This window comes from Rhinatrema bivittatum, chromosome 3 (assembly GCF_901001135.1).
Source record: "Rhinatrema bivittatum chromosome 3, aRhiBiv1.1, whole genome shotgun sequence".
Lineage (NCBI taxonomy): Eukaryota > Metazoa > Chordata > Amphibia > Gymnophiona > Rhinatrematidae > Rhinatrema > Rhinatrema bivittatum.
Genome location: NC_042617.1, coordinates 231,976,190 through 231,996,434, shown reverse-complemented (window position 1 = coordinate 231,996,434; position 20,245 = coordinate 231,976,190). Strand labels below are relative to the sequence as shown.

At 47.6% G+C, this 20,245-nt stretch overlaps 1 protein-coding gene across 1 annotated transcript in view; it reads left to right on the top strand.

The window, feature by feature from the left end:
* MERTK (MER proto-oncogene, tyrosine kinase) overlaps nt 1-20,245 on the top strand; it is a 609,785-nt gene that overhangs the window by 480,619 nt on the left and 108,921 nt on the right. Inside the window, exon 15 of the mRNA XM_029594310.1 lies at nt 4,200-4,318. Within this exon, the coding sequence (XP_029450170.1) occupies nt 4,200-4,318 (119 nt within the window). The remainder of the gene's footprint in view (nt 1-4,199; nt 4,319-20,245) is intronic.

Sequence of the window (20,245 nt, the reverse complement as noted above, 5' to 3'; positions counted from 1 at the left end):
CCTCTGTGCCAGAGTGCTTTGGAAGAGTAAGGATGGGCTTTTGGAATGAAGCATGGTCAGCATTCTATAGCTTCTAACAATTTCCCAAAGAATGCAATGGGGATTTTTTTTTTTGGAGGTTTCAGTTTCTAAAAATACTGATCTTATTTTTTCTGGCTTTCAAACTTGCTCAAAGTATTCATAATTTTCTACCTATATGCCAGATCTAGTGCATTTCTATCCATTTTTTGAGAGCTGTGATGCCTATGCATCAACAGACAGACATTGATACCTACAGGCTCTCTACTAAGAGGAATGGCCCAACTAATTGGGGAAGGAACAGAGTTAGCACTAGTATGAGCTGTAGCTCCCCTATGTGGTAGTATGAGATGAAAAGTTCTCAGTTTATATAAATTTCTTCCACCATCTTAAGTTGTGGAAGTTTTGGTTAACTCTCTGTTTTCTTGCTGTGCCCTTTTTTAAAATTTATTTTCCTAGGGAAGGACCATGGGGCCGAGACCTGGATAATGAAAGGAGACACAGTACCTTCACCTCTTTTTGTCTTGCTTTTGGAAACTTTGGGGTATGGAAAAATAAGTTTTCCACCCCTTCCATCCTCTGGTTTTTGGTTCCCCATTTGATTAAGAGTAGTTTTCTTTTTGCTATCTGACTGAGGGTCCTGTGACTCAGTTCCTTCCCATCTAAGGAAGTGGTATCTCTCACAGAGAGAACCTCGGGACCCTCAGTGTCCTCATGGAGGAATGGATTTCCATCCATTCCCGGAAGAAGGAATAAATGAGGGAAGGAAGGAGAATACCAGTGGCACCTCAGGTGTTTCCACGACCATTTCTCAGATATCATCAGAGGAGAAGAGGAGTACAAAAGTATGATCCAGGAGAAAGGAGACTAAGGAGTAGCTATAGACAAGGTATGGTAAATGGGACTTAAGACTAATATATCTAAATTTTCTGAAATCCTATTCACCATCATTTGGGAGGAGGCTCAAAAACTACCCCAATGTTTAGAAGGGATAAGGAATAAATTCACTCTTTGAAATTGGCCTTACCCATCAGATAAATTAATTGGAAGCCTACGGTCACAAATTTATTGAAGAGTTAAACTGTAAATCCAACTCTGTAAAGATCAAGAACTGTAAAGAACTATTGCCTTAAATTCCATTTTTAATCAGTAAAACCACATCAGCTTCCAGTGTGACCATTAGTGCTGTTTGCAATGGATTTAAATGTATGACTGAGAACTACGCAATTACAGGGCCTAGAAGAGTAATCTTTCCCTGGACACTCATAGTAAACGTAACAACAAGATGAGAAAAGTAACATCTAAGATGGTATATCAAGTGTGGTCCTGCAAGGGAACTCCAGCCCAAGGGTTACATATATAATTATTTCCAGCATTCCATGTTAGAAAGCATTAAAATGGGGAACTCCTCTCAGGTAGTTGCAAACTGAGGCTCATGGCACCAGAGCCTCTGTAGGGGCTTATTTTGAATGAGCAAGAAGCAGAAAGGAGATGGAAAAAAATGTCAGACTAAAAGAATAATAAAAAAAGAAAGCATTGCCAGTACTAGCTATTGTACTTCTGTTTCTAATGATGGCACTGCACAATGGTTGCACAGATGAGATAATTTAACTATGCAGTTTCAAAGTAGCAGTGAAGTATCAGAATCTGTATATAATGCAGGTAAATGCACTGAGCATAGCAGTGAGACATCACTTTTAACCAACACCCGTCGCATCTAGAAAAATAGCAAGGTACCTGTATCTTCAAGAAACAATTTTGACCATATTTCCCCTTTTAAAACTGTTTTATTCACCAAATTGTTTCGGGGTCAGGACTGTGCTTGGGATTCTTGGAAATACTTTCAATTTCCAAGGAATTAATGCAATTAGGATCTTGTAGATGAATGTAAATGTATTTATTTATTCCTTTGTATTGTAAGCTTGTGTCTGCCCTCTACTATTATTCTTATCCTCCTGTTACACTAAATCACAACTGGACACTACAATAAGGATTTACAATAGAATATTGTAAATATTGTAAATAAGAAAATCTTAACAGAAATGTTATGTTTTAAAAAGTAAAAATGCTGAAATTAGAAAATATGACTGTAGGCCCTGATTTGATTACATGGGCTTTAAATTTGTGTTACAAATAATATCTTTCTGCAGATCAGTATTGAACCTGGGTATTAGGGATAGGCATTTATTTGAAATGAAATAACATTTCCTGTTTTGTTTTATAATGTTTTCAAAACAAAACAATAGAAAAACCAATATGATTTTGTTAGTTTTACTTTCATTTCATTTTGAAAAAAGGGAAAACCCTTTGGGCTAAACCCAAAAATTGCTAGCAACAGGAAATTCCATGACCCCTACATACCCTGTCTATAGGGGGTATTGTCGATGTGGCCAACCAAGGCCAAAGATCAGGCCCAGGCCTGACATTGGGGGCCCAGTCCAGAGGCTGGATCCCATTGCCTCAGCCAAGACCCAGGCCCAGGCCTGATGCAGGGGCACAGCCCAAAACCTGGGTCCCATCAACTTGGTCTTGGCCTAGGTCCAAGCCTGATGCCAGGGACCGGCCCAGAGCTAGGTCCCATCACCTCAGCCAAGGCCCAGACTTGGTGCCAAGGCTTGGCCCTGTCACCAAAGACTTGGCCTGAGGCCTAGTCTGGAGGCCAGGTCCTGTGACCAAAGCCTCAGCCCAAGCACAGGCCCGACACAGAAGCCCAGCACAGAAGCTGGATCTTATTGGCAAGGTCTCAGTCTAAGCACAGGCCCAGGCTTGACACCTAGACCTGACTTGGAAGCTGGGTGCTATTAAGGTATAGGCTCATGCTCAGGCCCAGCCCAGAAGCCAGGTCCTGTCTCCAAGGCTCAGGCCCAATGCTGGGGCCCGGCGCAGTTGCCGGATCTTTTTGCCTAGGCCTCAGCCTTGGCCCAGACACAGTCCAAGACTAAGGCCTTGGCCTGATGCCAGGACCTAGCCTGTATCTCAGGTTCCATCGCTGGTGTCTAGGCCCAGAACTAGGCTTGATACCAGGCCCAGCACTGAGACCATGTCCCATTATTGTGGCCTTGTCCTCGGCCTAGGCCCAGACTCAGGCCAAACACCGGGACCTGGCACATCCTCCAAGAGGATGGCATCATTGGAAGAAGATCTTGGACAGAAGAGGACGACTGGAGGCCTGGCCCCCAGCCTCTGGGCCAGTGTCTGGGCTTGAGGCTAGGCCAAGGCTGAGGACCCAGTAATGGGACTCTGCCTCAGGGTCAGGTCTGGGCCTAGCCTATGGTCAGGGCCCCTGCATTGGGACTGGGCCTGGGCCAAGGCACAGGCGACAGGACCAGGCCCTTGGGCTGGGTCTTAGCTTTGTGCCTGGACTGAGGTCAAGACTCAGGCTATGGGACTCATCCTCTGGGCTGAGCCCTGACATCAGACCTGGGCTTAGACTGAGGTGTGGCATGGAGCCTGGGCCTAGATTTCAGGCTGGGTCCCAGTACTGGGCCTAGCCCAGGGCCAGGTTGATGGGACTCTCCACAGATGGGGTAAATGGCCACTGGGGAGGTTCCTGAACCCAGTAATTTTTTAGTGCTGCAAGAGATGTGAGGGGAGCCTGGATGTTTTTTGTTATTTAAAAATATTTATTTTGTTTATGCAAACTATAGAACAAAATAAGCATTAAACCAAACTATACCCTGGAGATCAAAATAAAACAAAACAAAATCAAAACAAAAATTTTCCCTGCTCATCCTTACTGGGTATATGCTGGCACCCATAGGTTATATCTAATCTGATTCAGATGTGTATAGATGCACTGTGAGACAGAGGGGTTATATGAATATTATTGCATGGGAACTGTGGCCATAAATTGAATCTATTCTGAGGATTGCAAACTATTTTTCTAACATTCATTTGTTTAGCACACTGATGCTTGGTAATAGATTGCTGATCAGTGCTTACAGATGTTTTTTGTACCCTCACCTGTTTAAAAGCAGCAGACTATACGGACAAGTGCTGGTTTCCTAGAAAAATTTCACTATACACTGCAAAGACTATGGTCAAATTGCACCATACCAAAAATAAGCCCCTTAAAATCCTCATCTAGATTTTGTTAAAAAGAAGAATAAACAACCTCTTTGGAAATGCACAAGTTATTAAAATGTCTGGTTTAATTAGAACTTGATCTCTATGTCACGTAGGTGTCTGTTTAGAAGCAAGCTCCAGGCAGACCCCAAAGCCCATGGTGATTCTACCATTCATGAAATATGGAGATCTTCACAGCTTCCTGCTATATTCCAGAATTGGATCAGGCCCTCAGGTAATGATAACTTTAATGTGTGATGCTGAATCTAAATGAATAGTGTGTTAATTCTTATACTGGGCCAATAGGATGCTCTTGCATATGAGCCTTTGATTATGCAGATCCCTTCTTCAGATATCTTCAAATGGGACCAGTATGATCTCAAAAGCTCATGTAAAGTGCCATGTTTATTCAGTAAACAATCTCACAACTAGAAGACATTGGTCTTCTTCAGGTTCAATATAGGTACTAAAATTCAGTTTGTTACTTGAATTTTATGCTTCCTGGTCTGTGAAACACTAATGCTGGAGTTTAGAAATGAATTGGGAGAGGGATTTATATGCTTTTAAAAAATAGTTTGAGTTTGCTAAGGGGCTGAGATTTTTGTGGCAATTGTATGAAATTCTTTTGATGAGATCCTTTGATTATTTAAAAGAGTTTGATCTCACCACTTAGGTAAGCACTGCAGGGCCATAATGATGAAGGCTGGGGGGGGCGAGGGAACCTAACTGAGCCGAGGAGGTTCTATGTTTGGATCAGATGTAACTTAAAGAGATTTCTGCTTTTTACCAGGGCATTATGGAGATTAAATTTGGGTTGGAACGTCTGTCTGTTTGAGAAGGGCTCAGTTAATGATCAGTCTTGTACGCAGAACCTATAGCATTCCTGCTTTTTATTATAAATTTGATGTAGATGTGTCTAACCTATGCTGATGGGGCTGTCATGGGACGGGCAAAGATGATGGTCTTGCAGTTCCCTGTACGTACCAGGATCAGTCCAGACAGTGGGTTATGTCCCCCGTCCAGCAGATGGAGTCATAACTAAAACTTCTAGGGGAGGTCCTATATAGTGTCCCCTCCCCTGCCTCAATCCTCAGTATCGTTCTGACTCCAGCAGATGTGAGCAGGGGACACGGTGTTCCCCAGCACTTTTAGCTTAGGTTTTTCCTAGGCCTTTTTCTTTTCAGGGGGATCAAGTAAAAAAAAAAAATAAAGAAAAGGGAAAGTAGATCAATTTCTAAGGGGTTTTTAATTTCCTCCTAGACAAATTTATTTTGTAGCAGGCTGCACAGTGAGGACCCTTCCTCCCTATATGCTGGGTGACTTGCTGACAGGCTGTTTTTACAGTTTCCTGTCTCTTACTTTCTCTCTCGATCCTTCATATTGAGGGTAAGTGTGGTTTTTTTCTTTGCAGCTCACCGGGAGATCGCTCAGCCAGCTGTGAGCCGGTCCTCGGGGTGCATATCGGTGGTGCTGATCACTCCCCCTCAGGCGCGTTTCTGCCGGCTCCCTTTTTCCCCCCCTCCCTTGTGGGGCGAGTGGACTCCCGACCCGTGGCCCCGCGACGATTCATTCCCCGGGGCCGCCAGCCTACGGGACGGGGAATTCCCCGAAGGTACCTCAGGGTCGGTGGGGGAAAATCTCAGGCAGCTCTCTCCTTCGATCGCCGTTGCCATGCGCACTGTCACTCGCCCCTCCTCCACCGCTTCGGCCTACCTCGTGACATATGCAGCGCACAGCCCCCTGAGGAGGTCACTGGGACCGGGATCTTCGGGGTTTCCGGCTTTTTCGCCCGAATTTGTAGTGTTAATGCACCGGGCCTTCCTACAGAGCAGGGACTCGCTGGGGGTGACTGGGGGCCCTCCTCCCCCAAAGTTGGCTCGTTTGGACACCATTTCAGGAGTCAAGGCCCCTCAGGCCGGGGTCCCTCGGTTCGATGAAGGGCCGGGGCCCTCTCGAGATCCCCCGGGGAGTCAGTCGGCTCCGCGTTCCGTCTTGGGAGGGGACGTCCCCTTGGACCCGGAGGGGGAAGATTCCCTCCTGGCGTCTCAGTTGCAGGGCGACGATCCGCGGGTTCTCCGCATTTTTCAGGCTGGGGAATTGGATGACCTCATTCCCCATATTCTACAAGACATGGACATTGACCCCCCCCCCCCCCCCCGGATCCGGTGGAGCCCGACCCGAAGGTCAAGAAGGGGGATCCTCTCTTGGCGGGCCTTCGGCCATTGGCTAAGGCTTTTCCAACTCATCACAACATACTACAGCTCATTTCCAGAGAATGGGATACTCCTGAATCCAACCTTAGGGTCAGCAGGGCCATGGAGAAATTGTATCCTCTCCCGGCCGACTTCCTGGAGTTGTTAAAGGTCCCCGCCGTGGATTCCGCCGTCTCGGCAGTCACCAAACATACCACCATCCCCGTCACGGGGGGTACGGCTTTGAAGGACGTTCAGGACCGGAAGCTGGAGGTATACCTGAAATGGATCTTCGAAGTCTCAGCATTGGGAATGCGGGCGGCAATTTGCAGTTCGCTCGCGCAGCGTTGGATCCAGCAACTGCTTACTTTCCAGTTGCTGCCGGAGGCGGAGACACAGCAGGCGGACAGGCTGGAGGCCGTCGTTGCCTATGGTGCTGATGCCCTATACGACCTCCTTGTGGGTCTTAGCTCGCTCTATGGTGGCGGCGGTATCGGCTCGTCATCTCCTGTGGCTGAGAAACTGGTCGGCGGACGCCTCCTCCAAGACTCGTTTGGGTTCCCTTCCCTTTAAGGACAGGTATCTTTTTGGAGAAGATCTGGATCAGATTATCAAATCTCTTAATGAGAATGCGGTCCATAAGCTACCGGAGGATCGCCCTCGGTCTTCCAGATCCTTCAACTCCGCTAGAAACAGGTATCGGAATCAACGCAAATCTCACCCCTCTAGGCAGCCACCGCCTAGGGCACCATCCTCTCGTTCTCACACCTGGAGCCGATCCTTTCGGGGGCGACGTCAGGGCAAGGACGGACAAGGATCGGGCTCCGCTCCAAATCCTCCCAATGATGCCAGGTGGACCCACGAGCCGACCCCCCGCCAGGGGGGTCGGCTTGCTCTCTTTTACGAGGAGTGGGTCCAAATCACGTCGGATCAGTGGGTCCTAGATATCCTAAGACACGGCTACGTCTTGGACTTTGTACGCGTTCCACGAGACAGATTCCTGTTTTCCCCGTGCGGGTCCAGGCTCAAACAGCAGGCCGTCCGACAGACTCTGGACCGGCTCCTTTCCCTGGGAGCGATAACACCGGTCGCGGCCTCCGAGCTCGGCCGAGGTCATTTTTCCGTTTATTTCGTGGTGCCCAAGAAAGAAGGGACTTTTCGGCCAATCCTGAACCTCAAGACCGTCAACAAGTCTCTCAAGGTCCCTCGGTTCCGCATGGAAACGCTTCGCTCCGTATTGGCGGCAGTGCACCCAGGGGAATTCTTGGCTTCGCTGGATCTTACGGAAGTGTACCTTCACATCCCGATCCACCAGGCTCACCAGCGCTACCTACGGTTCAAGATCCTGGGACAGCATTTTCAGTTCCAGGCCTTACCCTTCGGCCTGGCCACTGCTCCTCGGGTCTTTACCAAGGTCATGGTAGTCGTGGTGGCGGCTCTTCGCAGAGAAGGTATTCTGGTCCATTCCTACCTGGACGATTGGCTCATCCGGGCAAAATCCCGAGAGCAGGGTCTTCAAGCTGTGGAAAGTGATTCACTTACTTCAATCTCTGGGGTGGATCGTCAATTTTGCAAAGAGCAAGCTCGTGTCATCTCAGTCCTTGGACTTCCTGGGAGCCCATTTCGACATGGGGAGGGCGATGGTGTTCCTGAGCCCAGAAAGGGCACAGGCGCTTCGCGAGCAGATCCGCGCCTTCATGAGACTCGAAACTCCCACTGCGTGGGACTATCTGCAGGTCTTGGGCACCATGGCATCCACCATAGATCTGGTCCCGTGGGCCTTTGCTCACCTGCGGCCTCTTCAGAAGTCGTTACTCTCCAGGTGGAAGCCAGCATCACGAGAATACCAGGCGGTCCTGCCGATCCCACAGTCGATGTTACACAGTCTCCACTGGTGGTTGGACCCTCAGCGGCTCGCCCAGGGGGTATCCCTGGAGGCTCCAGATTGGGTAATAGTAACCACGGATGCCAGTCTGTCCAGTTGGGGAGCGGTCTGTCGGCACAGTTCGATACAGGGCTGATGGTCGGCGGAATAATCGAGTTGGCCCATCAACCGACTAGAGACCAGGGCGGTTCGCCTAGCCCTTCGGGGGTTCCTCTCTCTGGTACACCGACGGGCAGTCAGAGTCCTGTCCGACAATGCGACCATGGTAGCCTACATCAATTGGCAGGGGGGCACGAGAAGCCATCTCGTGTCATTGGAGACCGACAGTCTGATGGAATGGGCGGAGCTCCACCTAGAGCGCTTAGTGGCGTCCCACATCGCGGGCGTAGACAACGTACAGGCGGATTTTCTCAGTCGACAACGCCTGGATCCCGGAGAGTGGGAACTGTCGGAGGAAGCCATGGGGCTGATAGTCAAGCGCTGGGGAATCCCTCGCATGGACCTGATGGCAACCGCCAGAAACACGAAGGCTCCCCGCTTCTTCAGTCGCAGAAGGGAGCACGGAGCGGAAGGTGTCGATGAGCTGGCCCTACCGTGGCCACACCAGTGCCTGCTGTATGTGTTTCCACCATGGCCTCTGGTGGGAAAGGTCATACGGTGAGTGGAGACGCATCCGGGGTCGGTAATTCTGGTGGCGCCGGAATGGCCACATCGCCCGTGGTTCGCAGATCTAATCCATCTGAAGGTGGAAGGGCCGCTTCGTCTCAGTCATCTGCCACGGCTCCTTCGCCAGTGACCAATATTTTTCGAAGGGGCAGATTGCTTCTGTCTTGCGGCTTGGCTTTTGAGAGGCGCACGTTGAGGCATCACGGTTATCCTGAATCTGTTATTTCTACTCTCTTACGAGCGCGCAAGACGTCTACCTCGGTCACTTATGTCCGGGTATGGAAGGTCTTCGAGGAGTGGTGCGTATCCCACGAGATCCAGTCACTCAGGCCTCGGTGGCTCAAATTCTCTCTTTTTTACAGGCAGGCCTAGATTTGGGCCTGGTTTATAACTCGCTCAGGGTACAGGTGGCGGCTTTGGGGGCCTTCCTTCATGAGGGAACTACTAGTTTCTTGTCGTCCTATCCGGATATCATCCGTTTTCTGAAGGGAGTGAGACATCTGAAGCCTCCAATCTGTCCTCCTTGTCCGTCATGGAACTTGAACCTGGTTCTCCAGGCGCTCTGTGGTCCTCCTTTTGAGCCACTTCGCGCAGCTACGGTTAAGGACGTTACGCTTAAGACTGTCTTCCTTGTAGCGATCAGCTCGGCGCGGTGGATCTCAGAGCTACAGGCTCTCTCTTGTCGGGAGCCATACCTCCGTCTTGCGGCAAATGGGGTTTCTGTCCGCACGGTGCCATCCTTTCTGCCCAAGGTAGTCTCGGCCTTTCACCTCAACCAATCGGTGGAACTGCCCTCATTTCCGGCGGCTGAGTCGGGGGATCTCCACAAATTGGATGTGCGACGATGTCTCATGCACTATTTGGAGATCACTAATGATTTCCGTCTGTCAGATCACTTGTTTGTCCTTTGGTCCGGTCCAAGGAGAGGCTGTATGGCCTCCAAGCAGTCCATCGCTCGCTGGCTAAAGGGGGCAATCGTAGCAGCGTATATTGGAGTGGGTAAGCCCCCTCCACTAGATGTCTAGGCTCATTCTCTCCGGGCTCAAGCTTCTTCCTGGGCAGAGAGCACGTCGGTGTCGGCCCAAGAAATATGTAGGGCGGCGACTTGGAAATCGCTACACACTTTTGCGAGACATTATCGCTTGGCCGTGCGGGTCTTTTGGGAACAAGGTCATTCATGCAGGGCTGTCCTCGGCCTGCCCATGATTGGGAAGCTTTGGTACATCCCACCGTCTGGACTAATCCTGGTATATACAGGGAAAAGAAAATTATTCCTTACCTTGCTAATTTTCGTTCCTGTAGTACCAAGGATCAGTCCAGACCCCTCCCTATGCCAGGGGTTTTATTATGGTGGGACATCCCTGCTTTCCTTGTCCATTTCAGATACGTCTCTGTTTTCTGTCTCTCTTGGGTTCTTCTAAGAATTTTGCCTCTCGCTGACAGTTATGTCTGCAAGTTCATGGTTCTGTTATGGGTTCCTAGTTTTTTATTGGCGGCTGGTTGTTCAGCCATTGTGTTTTTCACAGTTTTCTCACTTGATTCCTCTGGGGTAGTCTCTTCTCTTCTGGGCTTTGCTAGTCTAGATACTGAGGATTGAGGCAGGGGAGGGGACACTATATAGGACCTCCCCTAGAAGTTTTAGTTCTGACTCCATCTGCTGGACGGGGGACATAACCCACCGTCTGGACTGATCCTTGGTACTACAGGAACGAAAATTAGCAAGGTAAGAAATAATTTTCTTATTTGTGTTCTTCTTTTGGGGATGACAAAAGAGAAATCTTAAAAAGTGATTAATTTTTCTGCTTAATATTTCAACTCTCTTGGACCAGTTCAAGGCTGACCAGTGCCCTATGTGAAAAACTGAAATTAGCATCCCTCCCCACTCCCAACAAACAAAAACACAAGTGAACAGAGTGCCAGCTTTAGGGTAAATGGTACCCTGGGAGAAAATCATTGATAGTGCCCATTCCCTTACTGATTCCTTCTCCTCAAGGTTAAAGGGCAAGGAAATCAGACTGGGGCAGGGGATGGAGAAGTTTAAACATCCCCTCCCCTCAGATTGACATGGATTAGCGGCAGTGGGCACATTTTCTCTCTCCCCTTGACCTCAGCACGCTCCCCATCCCCCCCCCCATCACTCCAGTGCTGGCCTTAGAAATATAGAAATATACATTCTCTAGATATAGAAATGCTGCATCTAAAGAATAAAAACAGACATATTTTTTCATTTTCAATCAATCATATATCCCTGGATCACACATCACCAACAGAATTGACCCAAAAAATCTCCAACACAAATTTCAGAATTTGTATACATAACCAAGAAATTGAGCATATCCCTAGACTGTGCATGCCTTGGCTTGACATGAACTACATCTGGCTTCTTAGCTATAAGACATTATAAGAAAAAGTCCTTAATGGCCCTGTTTGCAATAAAGAAGCCCTGGTCAGTTATAGCCACCAAGCAAAAATATTTTTTAAATCATCTGACAGCATTGCATCAAAAATTTTAGAAAATGGATGCACAATCTTATTCAGATGATATTTAACACCTCATAGGTTACACAAAATATACCCACATGTACAGTATGAGTTGTAACGCTCGCTGGCTGCGGCAATGTATGGCCAGCCTCTCTTACCCGCCGGGACCCCAGAGCCGAGCCGCATTCTCTTGCAGTGGCAGGAAGATGCCGCTGTGATTCCTCAAGGCCGCTGGCAACACCAACAGTCCACCAAGGCAAGCCACGACTTAGGCGCATATGCGCACCCCGCATTGAGTTTTAAAGGAACCGCGGCGGGAAAAGTTCCCGCGGTTCCTCACGTCATCCAGCAGGAACTATTTAAACCCAGTCCCTGCTTTCCAGCCTTGCCTCTGCAACAGGTCTCCTGAAGCTTCAGGCTGTACTATTCTGCTCCTCGTCCCTGGTTCCTGTTCCTCTCGGTTCCCACCCCATCCCTCACCTCCTGGACTGTCTCTTGGCCTCGACCTTTGGATTGTTACTGGCTTCCACTGTTTCCTGCCCTCCTCGACCCTTGGATTGTTACAGGATTCTGCTGTGCGTCGCCTGTCTCGACCTCGGGCTGTTCTCCGGACTTGCCTGTTTGCTGCCTGACTTGACCCTTGGATTGTTACTGGATTCTGCAGTTCGCCACCTGTCTCAACCTCAAACTGTTCCCCAGATTTGCCTGTTTGCTGCCTGCCTCGATCCTTGGACTGTGTGCTGGATTCTGCTGCTAGCCACCTGCCTCGACCCTGGACTAATATCTGGATCTGTCAGTCTGCTGCTGACTACTACCCGGACTGGTACTGAGATCCGCCTCACCGACGATGAGAGCCTGGGAAGTCTCCTCTCAGGTAGGCCTTACTCGTCTCAGCTCAGGGGTTCACTGTTTCAATAGCTTGCAGAGGCCATGGACCCGGAAGATCTCTCCGGTTTCCAGGCCATTTCGGGACTTGCACAAAAGATCCAACAGCAGCAGCAATTCTTGGAGGCTCTTGCCAGCTCAGTGGAACGACTCAATGCCCACCTGGACGTCTTTACTGCCTTGACCAGCAATGCGGCTACCGCCCCTCCTTTGACCTCCCTGATGGCCACCGCTATCCATCTTCAAACACCTCCCAGATATGAAGGAGATCCTAAGTTATGTCGAGGATTCTTGAATCAATGCTTTATGCACTTTTCCTTGCAGCCCTCACAATTCTCCAGCGATTCTATTAAGACGACCTTCATCCTCTCCCTTCTTGACGGGAAGGCCCTAGCCTGGGCATTACCACACTGGGAGAGAGGCAATACCCTGCTTGAAAACCTGCAGCAGTTCGTGAAAGCCTTTAAGTTAATCTTTGATTAACCTGGTCGATGCAACACCGTGGGGTCGGACCTGCTCCATCTATGCCAGGGCTCAAAAACCCTGGCTGAATACGCTATAGAGTTCCAGACTATGGCCTCGGAATTGAACTGGAGAGAGGATAGTCTCCAAAGCATTTTCTTGGAAGGACTATCCTCACGAACCAAGGATGAGCTGGCCGCCCGAGAACTCCCCGAATCCCTCGACACTCTCATTGATCTGACCGGGAGGATTGATAGGCGACTCCAACAGAGAAATCGAGAGTTACGGGTCCCACAAAGGTCGGTACCACTGGCTTCCTCCTTCTCACGCCCTCTCACCCCATCATCCGTCACCTCGTCCGGATCAACAAGCCAGGAAGAACCAATGCAGCTTGGACAGAGCCATCTTTCTTAGAAGGAGAGACTTCGACGGCACTCTCTGAGCATATGTTTTTATTGTGCCGGACAAGGACACATTTGAACTCAATGCCCATTGAGGCTGGGAAACTCCAGAGCCTAGGAGTCGGTGGGGAGTTGACCCTGGGCTGTGCTTTTACTTCTCCCCAGCTTACTCTACCCATTACCCTCATGACTGATGCAGGCGAGTTTTCCATCCTCGCCTTTGTGGACTACCTCACAAAGGTTTTCCATCCTCGCCTTTGCGGACTACCTCAGACTTCCCACCATCCATAGAGAGACACCACTCTACATTTCATCTATCTACGGAGAGCCCTTACAGGACTTACAGGACTTACAGCCCTTACAGAACAACAGGACAATTGGGCAGTCTTATTGCCTTGGGCAGAATTCTCCCAATAATTTCCATTTCAATACCGCTACCAGAACCTCCCCATGCCAAGTAGTCTATGGGCAATAGCCGAGACCCCCGCTACCCCTACCACTATCAGTAGCCTCTCCTGAAGCCCAGCTAACAGCTCAGGAACTGCAGAACCTATGAGGCCGCACAAAGTCCCTGATACAAAAGGCTGGCCTCAGGGCTAATAAGAGCATGGATAAGCATCGTCGACCAGGCCTGCAATTCAAGTGTGGAGATAAGGTCTGGCTGAGTAACCGATACATCCATCTCAGGGTGCCTTTTATGAAATTGGCCCCACATTATAAGAACATAAGAACATGCCATACTGGGTCAGACCAAGGGTCCATCAAGCCCAGCATCCTGTTTCCAACAGTGGCCAATCCAGGCCATAAGAACCTGGCAAGTACCCAAAACCTAAGTCTATTCCATGTTACCGTTGCTACTAATAGCGGTAGTTATTATTTAAGTCAACTTAATTAATAGCAGGTAATGGACTTCTCCTCCAAGAACTTATCCAATTCTTTTTTAAACACAGCTATACTACCTGCACTAACCACTTCTTCTGGCAACAAATTCCAGAGTTTAATTGTGCGTTGAATGAAAAAGAACTTTCTCCGATTAGTTTTAAATGTGCCATATGCTAACTTCATGGAGTGCCCCCTAGTCTTTCTATTATCCGAAAGAGTAAAAAACCGATTCACATCTACCCATTCTAGACCTCTCATGATTTTAAACACCTCTATCATATCCCCCCTCAGCTGTCTCTTCTCCAAGCTGAAAAGTCCTAACCTCTTTAGTCTTTCCTCATAGGGGAGCTGTTCCATTCCCCTTATCATTTTGGTAGCCCTTCTTTGTACCTTCTCCATAGCAATTATATCTTTTTTGAGAATCGGCGACCAGAATTGTACACAGTATTCAAGGTGCGGTCTCACCATGTTCTTATGTTCTTAAAATGTGGGGCCAATTTCATACAGAGGCATTATGACATTTTCCGTTTTATTCACCATTCCCTTTCTAATAATTCCCAACATTCTGTTTGCTTTTTTGACTACCCCAGCACACTGAACCAATGATTTCAATGTGTTATCCACTATGACGCATAGATCTCTTTCTTGGGTAGTAGCACCTAATGTGGAATCTAACATTGTATAATTATAGCATGGGTTATTTTTCCCTATTTTCATCACCTTGCACTTATCCACATTAAATTTCATCTGCCATTTTGATGCCCAATTTTCCAGTCTCACAAGGTCTTCCTGCAATTTATCACAATCTGCTTGTGATTTAACTATTCTGAACAGTTTTGTATCATCCACAAATTTGATTACCTCAATTGTCGTATTTCTTTCCAGATCATTTATAAATATATTGAAAAATAAGAGTCCCAATACAGATCCCTGAGGCATTCCACTGCCCACTCCCTTTCACTGAGAAAATTGTCCATTTAATCCTACTCTCTGTTTCCTGTCTTTTAGCCAGTTTGTAATCCATGAAAGGACATCGCCACCTATCCCATGACTTTTTATTTTTCCTAGAAGCCTCTCATGAGGAACTTTGTCAAATGCCTTCTGAAAATCCAAGTATACTATATTATATTGTACCATTTCCCATCATCCAATAGATAGGACCGGTCACTTACCAGCTACGTTTGCCTGCTACATTATGGATACACAATGTTTTACATGTCTCCCTTCTACAACCTTTGGTGCTATCCTGGCCCACCAGAAAGGCTCCAGAACCCTCAAGGGTCTCTTCAGCTGAGGATCAACTCTTCCAAGTCAAGGATGTTCTAGATGTCCATTGAGGGAATCGAAGGTGGGAATACCTGATATCCTGGGAAGGTTATGGGCTGGAGGATAACACTTGGGAACCAGCCTCGAACATTCTGGATAAAAAGCTGCTTAAGCAGTTCTATGCCTGCTACCCCAAAAAACGTAAACCCCCAGGGAGGGTGTGTAAGAGAGGGGATACTGTTACGCTCGCCGGCCGCAGCAACACGCAGCCGGCCTCTCTTACCCGCCGGGACCCCGGAGCCAAGCTGCCCTCCCTTGCGGCGGCAGGAAGATGCCACCGCGATTCCCCAAGGCCGTTGGCAATGCTACCAGTCCTCCAAGGCCAGCCGCAGCTTAGGCAAGCGTGCACCCCACATCGGGTCTTAAAGGAACCGTGGCAGGAAATGTCCCCGTGGTTCCTCACTGACATCATCCAGCAGGGACTATTTAAACCCAGTCCCTGCTCTCCAGCCTTGCCTCTGCAACAGGTCTCCTGAAGCTGCTGGCTGAGCTATTCTGCTCCTCGTCGAGGTTCCTGTTCGTCACCGTTCCTACCCCGCCCCTCACCTCCTGGACTGCTCTTGGCCTCGACCTTTGGATTGTTCCTGGATTCTGCTGTTTGCTGCCCTCCTCGACCCTTGGATTGTTACTGGATTCTGCTGTTTGCCGCCTGTCTCGCCCTCATACTGTTCCCCGGATTTCTCTGTTTGCTGCCTGCATTGATCCTTGGACTGTGTTCTGGATTCCACTGCTAGCTGCCTGCCTCAACCCTGGACTAATATCTGGATCCGTCTGTCTGCTGCTGACCGTTACCCGGACTGGTTCTGAGATCCCTCTCCCTGATGACGAGAGCCTGGGAAGTCTCCTCTCAGGTAGGCCTTACTCGTCTCGGCTCAGGGGTCCACTGATGCAATATCAGTTAACTGTTGGGAGAGAAATACAAAATAAAGAGACCATAAAGCATAAATACAAATGTGCAGGCAAAAACTGAATTGGAAATTGCAAGAAGATAGATGCTGTATGCAGTGTAACATTACCATTCCTCATAAAATATCAAATAATAAAATCAAGAAATATAAATCATGAATCATAACAGAAAAGCATACTAATAAAAATAATAAATATTTCAAAACATCTTATGAATAGAATATCCAATAATTAAAACCAATAAGGATTTAAAAAATCTGCTCTCCGTACCTGGGATCTTTTGATTTTCAGTCACCCTGGGATTGTGGATTGGGGGAGGGAGCTGGACAAACTTTATCCTCTCTCTCACGCATGCATACTCTTAAACATGTTCATTCTTGTTGTGACCGTCGCTGCTCGACGCCCTCGCTCCACCCTCTTTACCTCTGTGGCAACTCCCTCCGGGTCTGATGGATGGCTCGATGTTGCAGATCCACCATGTTGCCTGAAGACTTAGGGCGCGCGCGCTCTGATTGAAGTACTAGCAAGGGCGCGAACTTCAGGGGCGTTCCCCTGAGATGACGTCATCCACTTCCAATATTTAAAGGTCTCTGTTATCGCTGACTGAGTTAACAAGGATTCGCTAAGGACTCGCTTTGGCTATCCAAGCTACTCTGCCTCCTCAGACTTACCAGAGGTACCCGCTCCTCGGGGGCCTCGCTCTTTTCTTTACTTTCAGATTACAGATAGGACCGGTACTCGCTCCTCGAGGGCCCATGTTCCTGGACACTCTGAAGATTCTCTACTGCTTTGAAGCTATAGCTGCTACAAACAATTGTGAGTTACCATCGCTCTCTCAGAGCTTTCCCTGGAACCAGGTACTCGCTCCTCAAGGGCCTAAAACTTTCCAGCTCCTGAGCTTCCTTGAGACCTTACGTGAGTTTGTCATCTAGTTCTGTTCATGAACTCTGCCTACTCTGCCTACTCACTTTCTATAGTTTCTCAACAGCTCAGCCATCCTGGATCGCTGTTCCAGTACCTGAGGGACTACAGCCCTGCCGGGCACATCAGCTCACTACTGCCACCTCTGGTGGTTTCAAAAACCTGTTTAATAAAAGAACTAATGTGTGTCTGTCTCCATACTCAATCCTCCCGGGGGCGTGGTCATCTGCCACCGGCCCAGGGATCCACCCACAACTATATCAGAATTACAGATTGCTACTCTCAGCTCTACACAGAGCTTTCCTAACAAGATTGGTAACTCTTCCCTCTTCAGGAACCCACAACACAGGTCCTTAACAGACTGCTATCTCCGCAGTCTAACTAACATCGGATTCCTAACAGATTGCTACTCCTATCTGATTGCTCCGCCCATCAGGCATCAGATCTACAACAGATTGCTAACTCCAGCAACTCGTAGCTTCAGATCCATAACAATTCTCTCACACACTCCCTCTCATATATACACGCACATGTGCTCACACACACTCCCTCTCTCTCCCTCACACAAACACACATACAGGTTCACACACACACTTTCTCACGCACATAATGTATATGTTTGTGAGCCTGTGTGCATGTGTGAGTATGAGAGCCTATGTGTGACTCACTTCCTCTCGTATACAGACACCCATTCTGTCACACACATTTCTTCTCTCTTATATACAGTCTCTCACTCTCTCTGTTTCCCCATACACATGCTCAGTGGCTCTTATACATGCAATCAATCTCTCTCTCACACACACACATCACCCTGGTGTAGCAGGAAGTGATCCTGTAGCAAGGACCTGCTCTCCAGGTGATGTATTGTCCTCTCGCACTGAGGACAAGTCTCCCAGGGCTACTGCCCAGGAGGGAAGGGTTAGGCCGGCCATCATAGTTGGTGATTCAGTTATTAGAAATGTAGATAGCAGGGTGGCTGGTGGACGTGAGGACCACCTGGTAACTTGCCTGCCTGGTGCGAAGGTGGCAGAGCTCACACGACACCTAGATAGGATTATAGACAGTGCTGGGGAGGAGCCGGATATCGTGATACATGTGGGCACCAATGACATAGGAAAATGTGGGAGAGAGGTTCTGGAAGCCAAATTTAGGATTTTAAGTAGAAAGCTGAAATCCAGAACCTCCAGGGTGGCATTCTCTGAAATGCTTCCTGTTCGACGTGCAGGTCCCCAGAGACAGGAAGAGCTCCAGAGTTTCAATGCATGGATGAGACAATGGTGTAGGGAAGAGGGATTCAGTTTTGTAAGGAACTAGGGAAACTTTTGGGGAAGGGGGAGACTTTTCCGAAAGGATGGGCTCCACCTTAACCAGAGGGGAACCAAGCTGCTGGAACTAACTTTCAAAAAGGAGATAGAGCAGCTTTTAAACTAGAACAAGGGGGAAAGCCGACAGTCACTCAGCAGTGCATGGTTCGGAGCAATGTATCCTTAAAAGATACTAATGAAACAGGAGAATTAGGGAATTCCAACACAGAGGTTCCAATAAAAGAAAACGTAGCCCAGGTGCCTATATGTAAAAAATCACCGAAGCTAATGATTTCCAAATTATCCCTAACAACTGAAAAGCAGGTTATTAATACAAACAAAAAACACACTTTGAAATGTCTGTATGCCAATGCCAGAAGTCTAAGAAGTAAGATGGGAGAGTTAGAGTGTATAACAGTAAATGATGAGATTGACATAATTGGCATCACAGAGACTTCGTGGAAGGAGGATAACCAATGGGACAGTGCTATATCAGGGTACAAATTATATCGCAATGATAGGGAGGATCAACTTGGTGGGGGTGTGGCACTTTATGTCCGGGAGGGTATAGTGTCCAACAGGATAAAGATCATACAAGAGACTAAATGCTCAGTAGAATCTATATGGATAGAAATCCCATGTGTGTTGGGTAAAAGTATAGTGATAGGAGTATACTACCGTCCACCTGGACAAAATGGTCAGACAGATGATGAAATGCTAAGAGAAATCAGGGAAGCTAACCAATTTGGCAATGCAATAATAATGGGAGATTTCAATTACCCCAATATTGACTGGGTAAATGTAACATCAGGACTTGCTAGAGACATAAAGTTCCTGGATGTAATAAATGACTGCTTCATGGAGCAATTGGTTCAGGAACCAACGAGAGAGGGAACTATTTTAGATTTAATTCTTAGTGGAACGCAGGATTTGGTGAGAGAGTTAACGGTGGTGGGGCCACTTGGCAATAGTGATCATAACATGATCAAATTTAAACTAATAACTGGAAGGGGGACAATAATTAAATCTACAGCTCTAACACTAAACTTTCAAAAGGGAAACTTTGATAAAATAAGGAAAATAGAAAAAAACTGAAAGGTGCAGCTGCAAAGGGTAAAAGTGTTCAACAGGCATGGACGTTGTTTAAAAATACAATCCTAGAGGTGCAGTCCAGATGTATTCCACGCATTAAGAAAGGTGGAAGGAAGGCAAAATGATTACCGTCATGGTTAAAAGGTGAAGTGAAAGAGGCTATTTTAGCCAAAAAAAACATCCTTCAAAAATTAGAAGAAGGATCCATCTGAAGAAAATAGGATAAAACATAAGCATTGTCAAGTTAAGTGTAAAACAGGCGAAGAGAGAATTTGAAATGAAGTTGACCATAGAGGCAAAAACTCATAATAAAAACTTTTAAAATTATATCTGAAGCAAGAAACCTGTGAGGGAGTCGGTTGGACCTTTAGATGATCGAGGGGTTAAAGGGGCTCTTAGGGAAGATAAGGCCATTGTAGAAAGACTAAATGAATTCTTTTCTTCCGTGTTTACTAATGAGGATGTTGAGGAGATACCAGTTCCGGAGATGGTTTTCAAGGGTCATAAGTCAGACGAACTAAACCAAATCACTGTGAAATGGGAAGATGTAGTAGGCCAGATTGACAAACTAAAGGATAGCAAATCACCTGGACCGGATGGTATGCATCCAAGGAACTCAAAAATGAAATTTCTGATCTATTAGTTAAAATTTGTAACCTATCATTAAAATCATCCATTGTACCTGAAGGCTGGAGGGTGGCCTGTTATGTTTGAGCAGTATTTGGATGGATCCTTGGGTACTGTGGTAGATGACCATGC